Source organism: Vanellus vanellus (genome assembly GCF_965231255.1).
Source record: "Vanellus vanellus genome assembly, chromosome: 2".
Taxonomy (NCBI): domain Eukaryota; kingdom Metazoa; phylum Chordata; class Aves; order Charadriiformes; family Charadriidae; genus Vanellus; species Vanellus vanellus.
The window spans coordinates 144626931-144640998 of record NC_138906.1 but is presented as its reverse complement, the minus strand read 5'-3'; the positions used below and the strand labels follow the sequence as shown (position 1 = coordinate 144640998).

Genomic DNA, 14068 nt, shown 5'->3' with positions numbered 1-14068 from the left:
CCCCGCAGCGTCCCCTGCCCGCCCGTCACGTGCGTTAGCGACAGCCGCCGGCGGCTCCCATTGGCGGAGGGGCGGGGAGGGGGCGTGGCCGGGGCGGCCGGGTCCGTCAGCTGCGCGCCGCGGCTATAACAACAAAGGGCTCCGCGGGGCCGCGGAGTTCGGTGCGGCCGTGGAACCGGGAGGAACAGCAGCAGCAGCGGGGATCGGGTGAGTGTTAAGCTTGGCGGGGGATGAGTCTTAGGCTGTGTGCCGGTGGGGAGGGGTGGGTGGGTGGGTGCAGCGGTGGTCTGAGTGCCCGGTGGAAGGCGAGCGGCGGATCGCCCATCTCCCCCTCCATCCATCCCGGCTTCTCTTTCCGCGGAAAACACCGGGTTCGGGAGGGTTTTGCCGGCTGTCGAGGAGCCGGTAGCCGTGTCCTTTCCTTTTTCCTCCTCCCATCCCCCCCGCCCCTCTCCGCCCAGCGGCGGGGCTGGGCTGGGCTCCGCAGCGCAGCCGGGAAGGTGCGCAGCTGCTGCGGGCTGTGCCGGGGTCACCCGCCGGCTCGGCTGAAAGCGGCTTTTTGGAGCCTCCTGGTGGTAACGAGAAGGTTGAGAGCTGGGGCTACATGGGGGATCAGCAGCCAGGCTCTCTGAGAGCTACAGAAGTCATTTGGGAGAGGTGTCTTTTTCCGGATTTTCTTTTTTTTTTTTTTTTTTGCTTAGCATGTGCCTCATCTGTTAGGATGTAAAGGAAAAAAAAAGTGTTTTTTATGTAGCAATACAATATTGTTGACTTCACCTGGAGTTCTACATCCAGCTCTGGGGCCCCCAGTATAAGAAGGTCATAGACGTGTTGGAGCGAGTCCAGAGGAGGGCCATGAAGATGATCAGAGGGCTGGAGTACCTCCTCCTATGAGGACAGGCTGAGAGTTGGGGCTGTTCAGCCTGGAGAAGAGAAGGCTCCGGGGAGATCTTATTGCGGCCTTCCAGTACCTAGAGGGGGCCTACAGGAGAGCTGGGGAAGGACTTTTTACTAGGGCATGTAGCGATAGGATGAGGGGGAATGGCTTTAAACTGGAAGAGGGTAAATTTAGACTAGATATTAGGAAGAAACTCTTTACTGTGAGGGTGGTGAGATGTTGAAGCAAGTTTCTCCAGAGAAGTTGTTGAGGCCCCATCCCTGGAGGTGTTCAAGGCCAGGCTGGATGGGGCTTTGAGCAACCTGGCCTAGTGGGAGGTGTCGCTGCCCATGGCATGGGGGGGTTGGAACTTGATGATCTTTAAGGGCCCTCCCAACCCAAACTTTTCTATGGTTTGATGTGTTATCTGTAACAGCCTTTTATCCCTACTGTAGCTGAGCCAGTTGTTCCTAGTCTTGCCTTTTCTTGCAGCTGATAGTTCCTGTCTCAGAACTAGAGTACCTCTTTCAGCCTCTGTCTCGTTTACCTCCTCCAATGATGGCCCTTGATAATAGCATCATGTCTGGGTCCCCATCTGCCTTGCACAATAGCATGCAAGTGTGGCATTTTTAAAGGCACTTGTCCAATAGGATGTCAAAACATCAACCAGTTTTTAAATTATTCGGATGGTTTCCTTGGGGTGGGAGAAGAGGAGAATGGGACAACCTGCCTTTGATCTACAGAAAGACATTTATGGGGCAAAAGCTGTAGTTTGTTTCATTTGTGTTCTCAGGAGCAGCAATCCCCTTTTTTGTTTGATAGAGGTTAATTATTTGATGATGCTGTGTTGCCTGTAGAGCCTTCATATAGGAGTGTGAGCTTTCATCTTGCGCCATTCTACATGCAGAATAAAAAGACAGCCCTTGCCTGAAGGTACTTCCAGTTTAGATCTAGGAAAGAGGCAGCGCATGTGTGTGGCACTGGGAGTATGAGGGAAGCCAGCACTGATCAGCAATTATGCTATGGCTTGCTAGTTAGCCTAAAGAAAAAATGAACTCTTCTGTTCCTAGACCTTCTGCCAGAAGAAGGTTAGGGATGGATGTGGAAGATAACTGGAAAAGTACAAACTTCAAGCTTTCACTTAGAACCTGTTTCCTTATCTGTGGCAAGCTTTGTCTATAATTGAAGCACTCAAACCTCCTCAAGAAGGTGCTTAGGAACACTGTGGGCATTTGGTGTTTCCTTAGGTAACCCACCCGGGGCTTAGCAACCTTAATGGTTAAAAGCGTTTCCTGCTAGTAACCACTGAAAATTGAACTTTACTGCAGTTAAAAGCCACTTCTGCTTGCTGTGAATGTAGAAGAAGGGAATAAATGTTTGCATCTTTCTTCACATAATTGACTACTGTTGTCATTTTTTCCTTACCTCTGTTAAGCCTTTCCAGTTCTCAAATTTTACCATTTTTCCTTAGACTTCTGATTATTCTTGTAGCTCCCTTAAAGAGAGCCTAGATGTTTCGTTTTCAAGTGTGGTCCTAAAAGCCACCTTCTGAAGATTACTTTAAATTCTAATCCTATCTATTTGTGCTGTTTGAATAAGGAGGTAGTTGCATACTTGTCTATTGGAGCGGTATTGTATGGAGCAGATGCTTGTCCTTGCACTGAACAAGTGATGGGGTCTGGTGTCCTGGGGTAAGATGACGTAGGAGGCCAAAATGACCCTTTGTGGTCTGAGAGTGTCAGGATGAAGCTGGGTATACTGGCCTTAAATAATATTCTTTATGGGTTGTATCTTCTTTTTAATGGCTGGGTTTGTCTAGTGTAGTGTGTCTTACTCCCTTTCTCTTTCTGAATGCAGACACTCGTACCCGCTTACATGCATATCTTCTTCCCTATTTAATTATTAAACAGGTATTTAATCTATAATAATTCTGACATGCTGTGATAATTCAAATGTTACTATGGTGAAATTCACTTGTAGTTAAATTGGTGAGTGTTTTTCAGATACATCCTTTACTTATTCGCCTACTTTAATGGCTTCTATTTATTCGCTCATACATAAATATTCCAAGGCTGTAAGCGTGCTGATCTGAGGTGGTTGAACATTTAGTTTTCCAGTAGTAACGGGATTTTTCATCTTAACCACAAAATGTAGCGTTCAGGCTTATGGTGACTAATCACATGTAGATTTAGGGAGGTGTCTTGAGAAATAAACATTGGTTGTAATTAAGTATACGAGTTACTTTTCCTTGTTGCTCGGACTTACCATACGTGACTAATTGGGCACTCGCTGTGAAAATGATCCCACAGGTAACTATGCAGTGCACTTTGAACCTGAAGAGGGGACGTGCCTTCCTACTGTGTGAACTTGTAGGCAGTGGCCCTGAACTGTGTGTGGTGGGAGAGAGAAGACACGCTGCCTTGGGCACCCCGAGAGCCCTTGCAGGAGTCGCTGGGAGAGGTGCGAGGCTGTGGCAATGGAGGAGATGTGAAGGGCAAGCACGCATTTCCTGCTACAGCCATCGCATCTCTCTGACTGGGAGGAAGACAGGCAGGGAGCTGAGGGAGCACCTCAGTGAGCGTAGGCACAAGGCTCCAGTGCAAAAGTCCTCTCCTCGCATAGGGGAAGGTGGGGACAGACAGCTGAACAGACCTTTGCACGGGGAGGGAGGATCTGGAGGAAGGAGCTCAGCTCTGAGGAGAGACCTGAGCTTTTTCTGTGTGTATCTAGCTGGGAGGGAATGGGGAATGCCAGTGAAGCTGCCTCTCCTCCTAGGGACAAATGTTCACTGGTGCCTCAGACCGCACTAATGAGAGGGTTTTTAATTTGTTCCTTAGGGATGTTACCTATTGCTTGTCATTAACACCCCTGTCATCATTTTTTACAGGTTTCACACAAACTGTTTACCAGTCATGCCTCTACATGTCCTGTACCTAAGCTGATAAAGCATCTATGCACTTTAATCTCAAGTCTATGCCACTCTTCTAGTACAGTGTGAGCTGTGCCTTGAACCTTGGATATAAAGATCTGCCAGCCAAAGTCTTGTTCCTGCCTTAGTAATGTTCCAGAGGTTAAATAACATGCTCATGGGAGAGATTAATAGCTTGTCCAGCCAAGAGCCAGAGTTCAGTGAGAAAGAAGATGATGAGTGGATTCTGGTTGACTTTATAGGTAAGATGTCTGTCAAATCTAAGCTCTGCTTAGGAGCCAGTAGCTTGGGAGAAACTTTACCTAAGCAAAACCAGTGTGGATTAGAGCGTAGGGTGTCTTCCAAACAAATGTACCAAAACATGTCATGTTAACTGATCAGAAAAATGATGTCAGGTTTATTAGCCTGACACAGGCTTCAGCAGAACCACTTGTACAGATAAAATATGTTTGACTTATTACGCAATTGTATTGCTTTACTGATAACAGTTGTGTTGCGTGTCTAGTGTGGCCTTCCCCCTCCCCTTGTTTAAAAAAAAAAAAAATAATTGTGTACGTGCTGATAGGGGTTTATTTCTGTTTCTCTGTCTTTTTTTTTTATATCTCGTTTCTGGCTATGTGCAACCCTGTTGTTTTTGACCTCCTGCAATCACCAACGTCCATGGGTTCCTCTCCACTGACTAATGGCCACCTACACCAGACACTTGCACTAATTGCTCTGTGGAGGAAGCGGACATCGCTGAAGCATCAGCTGCAGATGGCTCACCTGTCTTCTCTTGTTTACCATCTCCCTTGGAACACTTGCCGGAGGCCAGCGAGTCTTGCTTCATCCAGTTTGAGTCGTGCCCCATGGAGGAGAGCTGGTTTATCACCCCTCCCCCATGTTTTACTGCAGGTGGATTAACCACTATCAAAGTGGAAACCAGTCCGATGGAGAACCTCCTAATAGAGCATCCCAGCATGTCCGTGTATGCTGTCCACAATACCTGTCACAGCCTTAATGAGACTGGATGTGGGGATGAGGAGTTTCACAGCCCAGGTAGTCCCAGGTACGTCTGACTTCTCTTGTCAGGGAGCTCTGTTGCTGAAAATATCTGGTTTCTACTTGATCAGCTTAGACACTTAATACTGAATTTTCCAGCTTATTTCAGAGCAAGTAAATAAAGCATGAATACTACACAAGGTGGGGAGGGTGGTCAGGGCTGCCCGCCTGCTTAGAAAAAGGTTACACAAGATGACCGTGTCAGGAAACAGTTGGGTATGGTATTTGGACACTGCAATGAATATTTATGGAGCCTAATTGTTCCCTCACAGAATACGCTCCAGTCCTGTTGAAACCAGCGGCAGTTAACTGTGTAGCTGATAACACAGATGCGAAAGCACTTTGCCCCGTCCATAGCTATATGTAATTTTCATAACTGTTAGTACCCTTTCAGTCACCTCATGAGATGAAACATTACTTTCACTATGCTGACAGGGGTGTCTGCTTTGGCTTTTTTTTGTTCCTCAGACCTAGTGATAGATTAGGACAGGATTAAATTTTTCCACAGGTGGCTTGTGGAACAAAACAAACTGAAATATTCCACAAAACTTACTCCCCTCAAGGTAAAAAAATTGTGCTGCAAACTTCTACTTTTAGCAAGGTAAGAAGTGGAGCTGTTTAACTTTTTTTTGAGTGCTGAAGATCCAGCCATGTGGTGCAGGTGCATGTTTGCCGTGCACTGCTGCTTTGGTGGTATACACAGCTATATGAATATAGTATACATAAATGTATACAAATAGAGTATTTTTGCCATCGTGACTCCACATTTGCTTATTTGTTTATTGATTTGGAAATAATTGGGTATTTTGTTAATCCTGGTTAATAACAAAGACTGACTTTTTCCTCCTATCTGGTGCCTACAGTTAGAAACAATTGGGGGGAAAAAAAAATCATAGCATAGTAAGCTTTGTTACACAGGGGAAGAAATGCATGTAAGTGGTAAAGTTGCTGTAGGTAGATACCCATTAACTTTTCTGATCATCTTCCTTACCTTCTTAGGCCAAAGAAATGGGTGACTTTGAGATGACATACTACTGTATAATACTGAAGTATAGTGCTGATACCATTAATCTTGGAGAGCAGGGGACTTGTATGAATATTTGAGGGCACTTTCTGATACTAAGCATCAAAGGTCTAGCTTAACTTAAATCAGGGGGAAGCTATGAGCACACAGCACCTTCAAAATGAGGGTCTGAAGGAGTCTGCAAGAGAACTGTAGTCTGTGAGGCATATTCCAGGGAGAGACAGTAGATCAGTTTATCCAAAATGTTGATTGACTATATTGGATAGTAACATGCAGAGTAAGATTCTGGCTTTTCTCAGGGGCTTGTGAACTAGGGATACTGGTATAAATTCTTCTAGAGAAGAATCTTGCATTATGTTATGCTGTGCAGTTAAACTGCTTTAATGTGTTGGGAAGCTAAAGGCATGGTCATTCTCAACTGATGTGCGAGTAAGTTTCTTCACATTGAATTCTGTGCTGTTGCTTCATTAGAGGATCTAGGCTTTTGTACAAGAGTTATTTTGGGTGGCAGAACTGGGAGTAGACTTAAGTCTGAAGCTGAGGTAGATTACAGAAACTGGGAAAATCAATTACACTGATAATGCAAAAGCTGTTTTGAAGTCTCTAGTGGTTTAATGGTTGGCCATTTAACATTGTAGGGCCAAGAAAAGCTGCTTAAGGCACACTGGCACAGTAAGTACTACTGTTTTGGGACAGTGCTTTTTGTTTGATCAGGCTGCTAGCAACACTGCTTCCTCTAGAGCCTTGTCTGCCAAAACAATACTGGTTTTAGGACTAACCTTTGTGCCAAATGATGTTACTTGATCAAGCCTAACTACATCTGCTTTAACAAGCCAAAATGCTAAGTGCAGAAAAAATTACTTAAATATTAATTGGGGCAGGGTCTGAAGCCTTTAATCTTTCTTGTGAAGTCTGCCTCTATAGCGCAACTAGCAGGACACTTTTGCTTTCTAGCAAAATAGATGCTGGGGGACAGCAGCAAATGTGTGTAGCAGCAGTCTGGCTTTAGACACAGCCCCTCTAAAGTTACAATTCGACAACACTGATGGCGGCTCATCAGCCCTGTTCTGTCAGTGTCCGGGGCTCACTAGTGTCGGGCTACCAAAGGCAAACACTAAGATACCAAAATGCTACATTTTGGAGGAGTATTTTACCTTTTAGCTGATTCAAACCACCTCTGCTATCCCAGTTTCACTTTAAGATGGCAAGTAAAAGAGTTGGTTTGCAAACCAGTGCTGGAAGGGTATTTGACAAAGGGGGGGGGGGAGGAGTTTAAATATCTTCAACCAATTTTTCTCCTTTAGTGGAGGAAACCTATTTGCTCCTTTTGAATTCAAAGCAGAAGGATGCTGTATAAACTTCCCCCTGTTCATCAGGTTAGCCATATTTTTCCATAACAAACCACACCACTTTGTATTAGCCCTTGATGCCCCTTGCTAATTACATACAGCAAGGGCCTGCTTAGGAAATACAGGTTCCAGTAACACAAGGTGGTGTGGCTTCCTAACTCCTTACAGCTTTCCCTGGAAAGGCTTCATTTGGAGTTCCACCTCCAGCACTGTAGAACATGTTAAGGGATTGCCCCATATAGAAAACAGTAGCCCTGTTTTTGCAGGCGCCCTCGTATACATTAAACTGGTGTAATCTGCATAGAAAGTGTTTACAAGGCGCTGTAAATTGGTTTGTGCTGTGTGATTAGCTTGTTTCTTGCTTCATGTTTCAAGTGCTAGGTTTCGGACAATATCCAGTGAATGAACAGGGGAAAACATGGCTATTCATGGCTTCAGTCAGTCATATGAAGCTACCCAAGGAGCCAAAAGCAAGTGGATTTGGATATTTAAAAAAAAAAAAAAAAAGTAGAAGGGAGGGAGTATTCCCATGCTGATGGAGTATTTTACTCCAGTGTGGAGTGGGGGGAGGCAGAAGAGCTCATTTCTGTGCCAGGCACCTACAGCCCCCCGTGAAGAGCAAGGCTATAAGGGTGTACCATGGGCACAGCAGACCAGACTTATGTCTGCACAGACATCTTGCAATAAATGCAAGTTAAGCTCTTCCAGAAAAGACTTTATAATGAAGTCATGCTAGTGCTGAAAAACAGACTTCCTTAGAGACCTTGAGCAAGCTCCTGGTCTTGCAGACTTCTTTCCTGGGCGCCACTGAGTTGACAGATGAGTTGGGCCTTGGGTGGGGAGAGAAAAGGGAAGCGACTCTGGTGCCACTGGTCTCATACCAGCTGTGTCACTCAGACTTGGGATTTGCTTTGCTTTTAAAACCATCAGGGTATTTTTAGCTTTACTTTGGAAGTTTCAGGAAACATCAGTGATTGTTCTGTCAAGTAGGGAAGTCCTTTTTCAACATGCCCATCCCTGCTTGCATAGGCTGCTGGTTTGTTTTTCCACTAGTGCATGATGGAGTAAGGGTTTGCCAAAACTGCTGACTATCTGCTCATGAAATCTAGAGGGCTGGTTGAGGAACAATCCTTCTAAGTTATTTCCTGTATGTGTCACAACTGGTCTATCTTTCCTATTCCTCTGCATGAATATTGTTTGGATTTACTTGTGTGGCTGGCAATCCCAACAGACTTTCGTTACTGTGCTTCTGTTTTTAGGCTGAACCACTGATGTTCAAGATGATTTTAAACCAAACTGCCTAGTGGATAACACCAAGTCTTCTAAAGCTGGAGCAGTGTGACACATGCTGCCTTATATTACTGGTCTATATTGCATCTTGGGCTTAGGGAGGTGGGGTGGGGAAGAAAGGGCCCAGTAGCGTAATATACCAAAAGTCCAAAGGCTATCATGGTGCCTTCAAACTAAAAGTGAGTTAGCAGCACTATGCATTGCTTACCAGCGTAGTTTTCCTGAACAGGCTTGACCTTGCTTAAGCCCAAATCTCTGTCCAGTAGATTAAGTGTGTCCTTTTGAAATGCTGGATGATGATGTCCATGTTCTCCTGCCCTTGATAGTTTGCATGTCTTTCCAATGCACCTCAGTAATGACTGATATCTGCTTGTTATGCTTCTAGACTGGAGGCCCGAAATGAAACGGGACAGCGTGTTCACTGCTACGTCACAGCTCTTGCAACTCGTTCAACTTTTCTGGAAAAAACCAAGAGCTTTCGTCCTACCCACTGGATAAAAGAACATAATGAAAGACACTGTCTCAACAGAAACGGTCTCCGTCGCCAAAACCTCACCAGGGATTGCCACTCTCGGCAAATCAAGCACAACGGACTGTTCGTTCACCAGCCTTGCCAGCGTCAGTTCAATTACTGATGGCTCTCACGGTTTTAATCTATGGTCTAATTGTTTTTAAGTTGCTCTTGTTTTCATGCATAGGTAAGTGTGGTCAATCTGAAGCTGATCGTCAGTCTCTCAAACACAATCATAACTAGTGTTGCATACTTTTCAAACGACGCATAAATCTCTGAACATCATACAGCAGTTCCTAAACATTGATGTTAAATGTCAATGTCTTGGAAGCCTATCAGGATGATAGTTTGTGTGCTGTTTTATAAACTATGATGTATAGATGGGGTCTTAGTTGGTATTTTAAAGAAACTTAACTGAGATGGAAATCAGTTACATTTTGCATTAATCAAAGAGGAGTTAGAAAATTTGAGGTTAGCCATATGCTTTAAAGACCAGTACTTGACAGCTTGTGTATCTGTCTGTATTCAGCATATATGATTACTTTTTAACAAGGAAATACTATAGCTGCCAGTGGATACTACATAGCTATGCTGAACTGTTACAGGAAGGACATCTAATCTAAATTGCCTAGTACCTACTTGTGTTAGTGGAGTCTGTAGGTGTATTGGGTACTTAATATGGGTATCAGAAAAGGGTTAAGTGTGTGTCCCCCCCCCCCCAGTATTGTTGCAGTATGATATGGCACTGGTGTTACAGATGTAGTACCTCACAGTAGAGTGGAAGGAAAAGTGGACCTATGGGTTAAATGCAGGTGTACAACCCAGAGAGCTGAACTGGGTTTTACTTGGTACAGTTTGAGTTCTTGCTCCCTTTCTCTAACTCTTTCTCTTTCTGTCCTTGAAAGATGTATTTCCTCCACCCTATTTCATTTAATTTGTAATCTAGTTAACGGAAAATGATGGTGGATCCACCATTCTTTTAACCTCATCGTTAGCTGACTCTTCTTTAAAGAAGTCAGGCTGATGGATAGCTATTTCTGAGCTGCTAATTGCTGTTAGATTGTCTCATGTTTACAGATTGAGAGTAGCTCAAAAGTAGCTAGAAGGAAGGTTTTTATCAAAAGTTCTCCTAATTTTCTCTCTCTAAAAATGAAATCTGAGTTAATTGTGACTGGAAATGAAGAGCAGTGTGTGGCAGGGAGAAGAGAATGCTGAAAAACAGTCTTGCAGAACTAAACACAGTGATAACAGGGTATATATAAAAAAAAAAAAAAAAAAGAGATGGATTGGTTGGCAGTGGTTGTTCTAGCCCAGTGGGGGCAGAAGGACTGGATAGCAATTCTTTGGGCCAACAGGAAAGAAAAGCCATTCAAAACTAACAAGTAGTTTTCTTAAGAACACTGTGTGAGATGTTTTGGAAGTTGGCAGGCACTTAAAAGTTCACCTGTCAACAAAGTGTGTATTACACAGCAGCCACGTGGCGTGCTGAACTAATAGATCAATGTGGGAAGCAGATTAAATGGCTATGGAGGTGAGGAAGCAGAAATCTGCACTGAAAGAAGGGGGAAATAAAAGTCAGTTTATCCCCCTTTCTGTCAGTGCTTAATGTGACTTACTGTTTTCTCCTTGCATTTAGTGCCTAGGGCATTAAAGTGTTAACATTACATTCAACCATGTCTTCCAGTAGTCCTTATACAGAAGTTAGTATAAGGAGTTGTGTGAGGAGTCCTTGAAATTAGGCAAGATCAATAATGTGAATTATTCCAGACCTATGAAGTATTTTAAATTCAACTAAATGCTTCAATTTCACTGAAGCAAAACCCCAGCAATTTGGATTAACCTTGATGTAGTGGTACTGTTGCGCATTCTGCAGGTGGAACTGTTGTGGCATGTACTTAGTGTACAGCAAACACTTATAACCTCTGTTTTGCTGCAGATGTGCTGCTTCACTGGGATTAGTTAGGATTGTTGCAAAGGGATGTTGACGAATAATTAAATGTATAAAAGCAAGAGGTGCTTTCCTGGGTAGACTAGTCTTTTCTTTAAGACATGTTGAATTCACATGGACAGTGAAAGAAAACAAAACTGGTCACGTCATGAGTTTCCAAAACAGATTTTGTTACTGCTCTTCTCAGCAGTATGTGCCCATGTCTATACAACAATTCTTTTGTGGTCCAAATAGTCTGGTTTATCTGCAACTAGCTGTAGCTTCACCAGTCTCTCATCTGTTCATGAATACTCTTACTTGCCTCAAATTATATACCTTTGTCACTCCAACTTTTTGCCCAGCTTGCACTTCCTTCTCTTCACTGCCAACTTTCTAGCTCAGGAAAATTCTTTGCTTTCCTTTATTTTTCTTTATATAAAGTAACTATTTTCCTTCAGCTTTAATTTTCTTAAAGTGAAATGAAGGAAGATGGAGTCTCCACCTCCCCATGTTGGATGGAGTAAGTGATCCTTTAACTCTTAATGGGGAGGTAGAGTTGTGAGAGTATAAGGCTCCCAAGCATTACAATGAGAGCCTTGGTCCGTTCTTCTCAGTAGGCAAGTAAATGCAACTTTAGACTGCTCCTAGAATTGGGAGATACTGATCTTTTTATACTACATTACTAGATGACTTTCTGGTGATGAAAACCTATATCTTTCAGGATATAAACTGTTTTGTTGCACAAAGCTGTGCTTCTCAATTTGTAATATTGGAAACCATATTATTGTGTGAGATAGTACTGCATCAATGGCTTTTTGTTAATTTGTTTAACATATTTATGTCGGTCTAGCCCTGTCTTGTGCCTGGAGCTACTGGGCAATTAGATTTGTTTTGGTTTTCTGTTTTAATAGTGAGCTGTGTGGCTTTTTATATGGTTTTTGAATTGTATTAAAGTGTGTGTGTTTTTTCTTGTAAAAGTGGAGGCCTTGCACTGTCTCATACTTATTGATATTCATGAATCTTGCTGAAACTGTATTTTCATATGTATTGGTCAATAGACAGATTTGCATTTTAAACTGTGCCTTCTACACAGCAAACTTGAAGATTCAAAAGGGACATTTCAGTTAGGATTAATACTGTACATCAGTCTATGCATATATGGCAGCTTCTCTTCAGAGCCACTTCTCTATTTGTAGCAGTCCTTTTGATATGGAAGAATGTCTGGCTCTTATTTTTAATAGTTTAACACAAGCTGAAAACCGACAAAATACAGCACTTTGCCAAAAAGTAGCATTGCTTAACCAGTGTGTATTTACTAAAGCGATCTTCTGTATTTTGTTTTCATAGTGCGTTCTGTGCACCATGGGGAGACATGATCTTAACTCTCAATAAAAAAAATGGCCTATTAAAAATCATCTGTCTGTTCTTTTTTTGCTACAGGTCAGTCAAAATCCAAATACCTGAGCACTCCATTCAGGTGTGGTAGGTAAAAGTACTGCGTATCTCAAATGCTTGCACTAGTACAGAAGTTCTTCTGGGAACCGGTTTGCATTGCTGACTGAGTGGTGGTGCGTGGTCTAAGGAGCATTAAGCGTCTCTGCCAACTGCTGCGTTTCCTGATCAGCATGCAGGACTGCCGTAGGTGAACAGGACAGAGATAAAAACACGTTACCACTTAAAGCAGGTGCAGGATGGGGGGGAAGGTTGTTCATTATCTAGGCTGAACTTCTCTTGTTTCAACTCGTACCCTTTGTCTTTCATCCTCTTGCAGTGCAGCACTGTGAAGAATCTGTATGGAAAGCTGCTGTTAGAATTCAAGAATTGGAAGCAGGGAGAGGTAACCTCTGAGGGACACAGAGAACCTGTGCATATGTCCAGGGATGGGGTTAGGGAAGCCAAAGCCAAGCCCATCTGTAGCTGAACCTGGCAAGGGATGCCAAGGATAACAGGCTTTCCACAGGTATGTCAGCTGCAAAAGGAAGACCAGAGAAAATGTGGGCTTGCTGCTAAACTGGACAGGAGTCCTCATGACAAAGGGTACAAAGGCTGAGGTAGTCCATGTCATCTTTGCCTTGGTCTCTACTGGTAAGACCAGCCTTTGGGATTTGCAGGCCCCTGAGGCCAGTGGGAAAGGCTGGAGCAAGGAAGATCAACCCTCGATGGGGAAGGATCAAGTTAAATGCTTAAAGAGATGAGACATACACAGATCTATGGTACACAGCCATGACTGGTGAAAGAGTTAGCTGGTGTCACTGTGAAGCTGTTCTCAATTATCTTAAAGTTTATAGCAGCAGGCAGGATTCCTGAAGGCTGGAAGAAAGCTAATGTCCTTCAAGAAGGATGAGAAGAATTTGATTTCTGGGAAGGTGATGGAGCAAATTATTCTGGAAACCATTTCCAAACATGAACAAGAAGGTGATTAGGAGTAGCCAGAATGGATTTGTGCAGGGGAAAGATGCCCGACAACCTGATAACCTTCTACAATTAGATGACTGGCTCAGTGGATGAGGGGAGAGCAGTAGACGTTGTTTATCTTGACTTTAGCAAGGCTTTTAATGCTGTCCCCATAATATCTTCCCAAACTGATGAATTATGGACCATGTAAGTAGGTGGTGAGCAGGTGTGTCAAGAACTGGCTGAACTGCTGTACTCAACATACTGTCATCAGTGGCATGAAGCCTAGCTGGAGGCTAGTTGCTACTGGTGTACACTACCAATACTGGATCTTACACTGTTGAAAAACCTTCATTAATGACCTGGGTCATGAGGCAGAGTGCAGAATTGGCAAGCTTGCAGAAGACTGGAGGATTTGTTTATCCATCAGAAGGACCTTGACAGACTGGATAAACAGTGTGATGGGAATGGAACCTCATGGAATTCAAAAAGGGGAAATGTGGAGTCTTGCACCTGAAGGAGAAATAACCCCAGCCACCAGTACATGTTGGAGGCCGACTGTCTGGAAAGTACCTTGGCAGAAAAGGCCTGGAGGGTTCTGGTGGACACCAAGTTGACCATGAGTCAGCAGTGTGCCCTTGTGGCCTCAAAAACAAAAAGCTTCCTGGGCTGCATTAGGAAGAGTGCTGCCAGGAGGTGGAGGCAGCTGATTCTTCCCCTCCACTC

At 43.8% G+C, this 14068-nt stretch overlaps 1 protein-coding gene across 1 annotated transcript; it reads left to right on the top strand.

The window, feature by feature from the left end:
* The first annotated feature begins 167 nt into the window (after positions 1 to 167).
* TP53INP1 (tumor protein p53 inducible nuclear protein 1) lies at positions 168 to 9212 on the top strand. Its single transcript, XM_082479294.1, has 4 exons — positions 168 to 207; positions 3765 to 4048; positions 4506 to 4854; positions 8896 to 9212. The coding sequence occupies exons 2-4, from the start codon at positions 3937 to 3939 to the stop codon at positions 9143 to 9145; spliced, it is 711 nt and encodes a 236-aa protein (XP_082335420.1). The 5' UTR covers positions 168 to 207; positions 3765 to 3936; the 3' UTR covers positions 9146 to 9212.
* The last annotated feature ends 4856 nt before the right edge of the window (positions 9213 to 14068 follow it).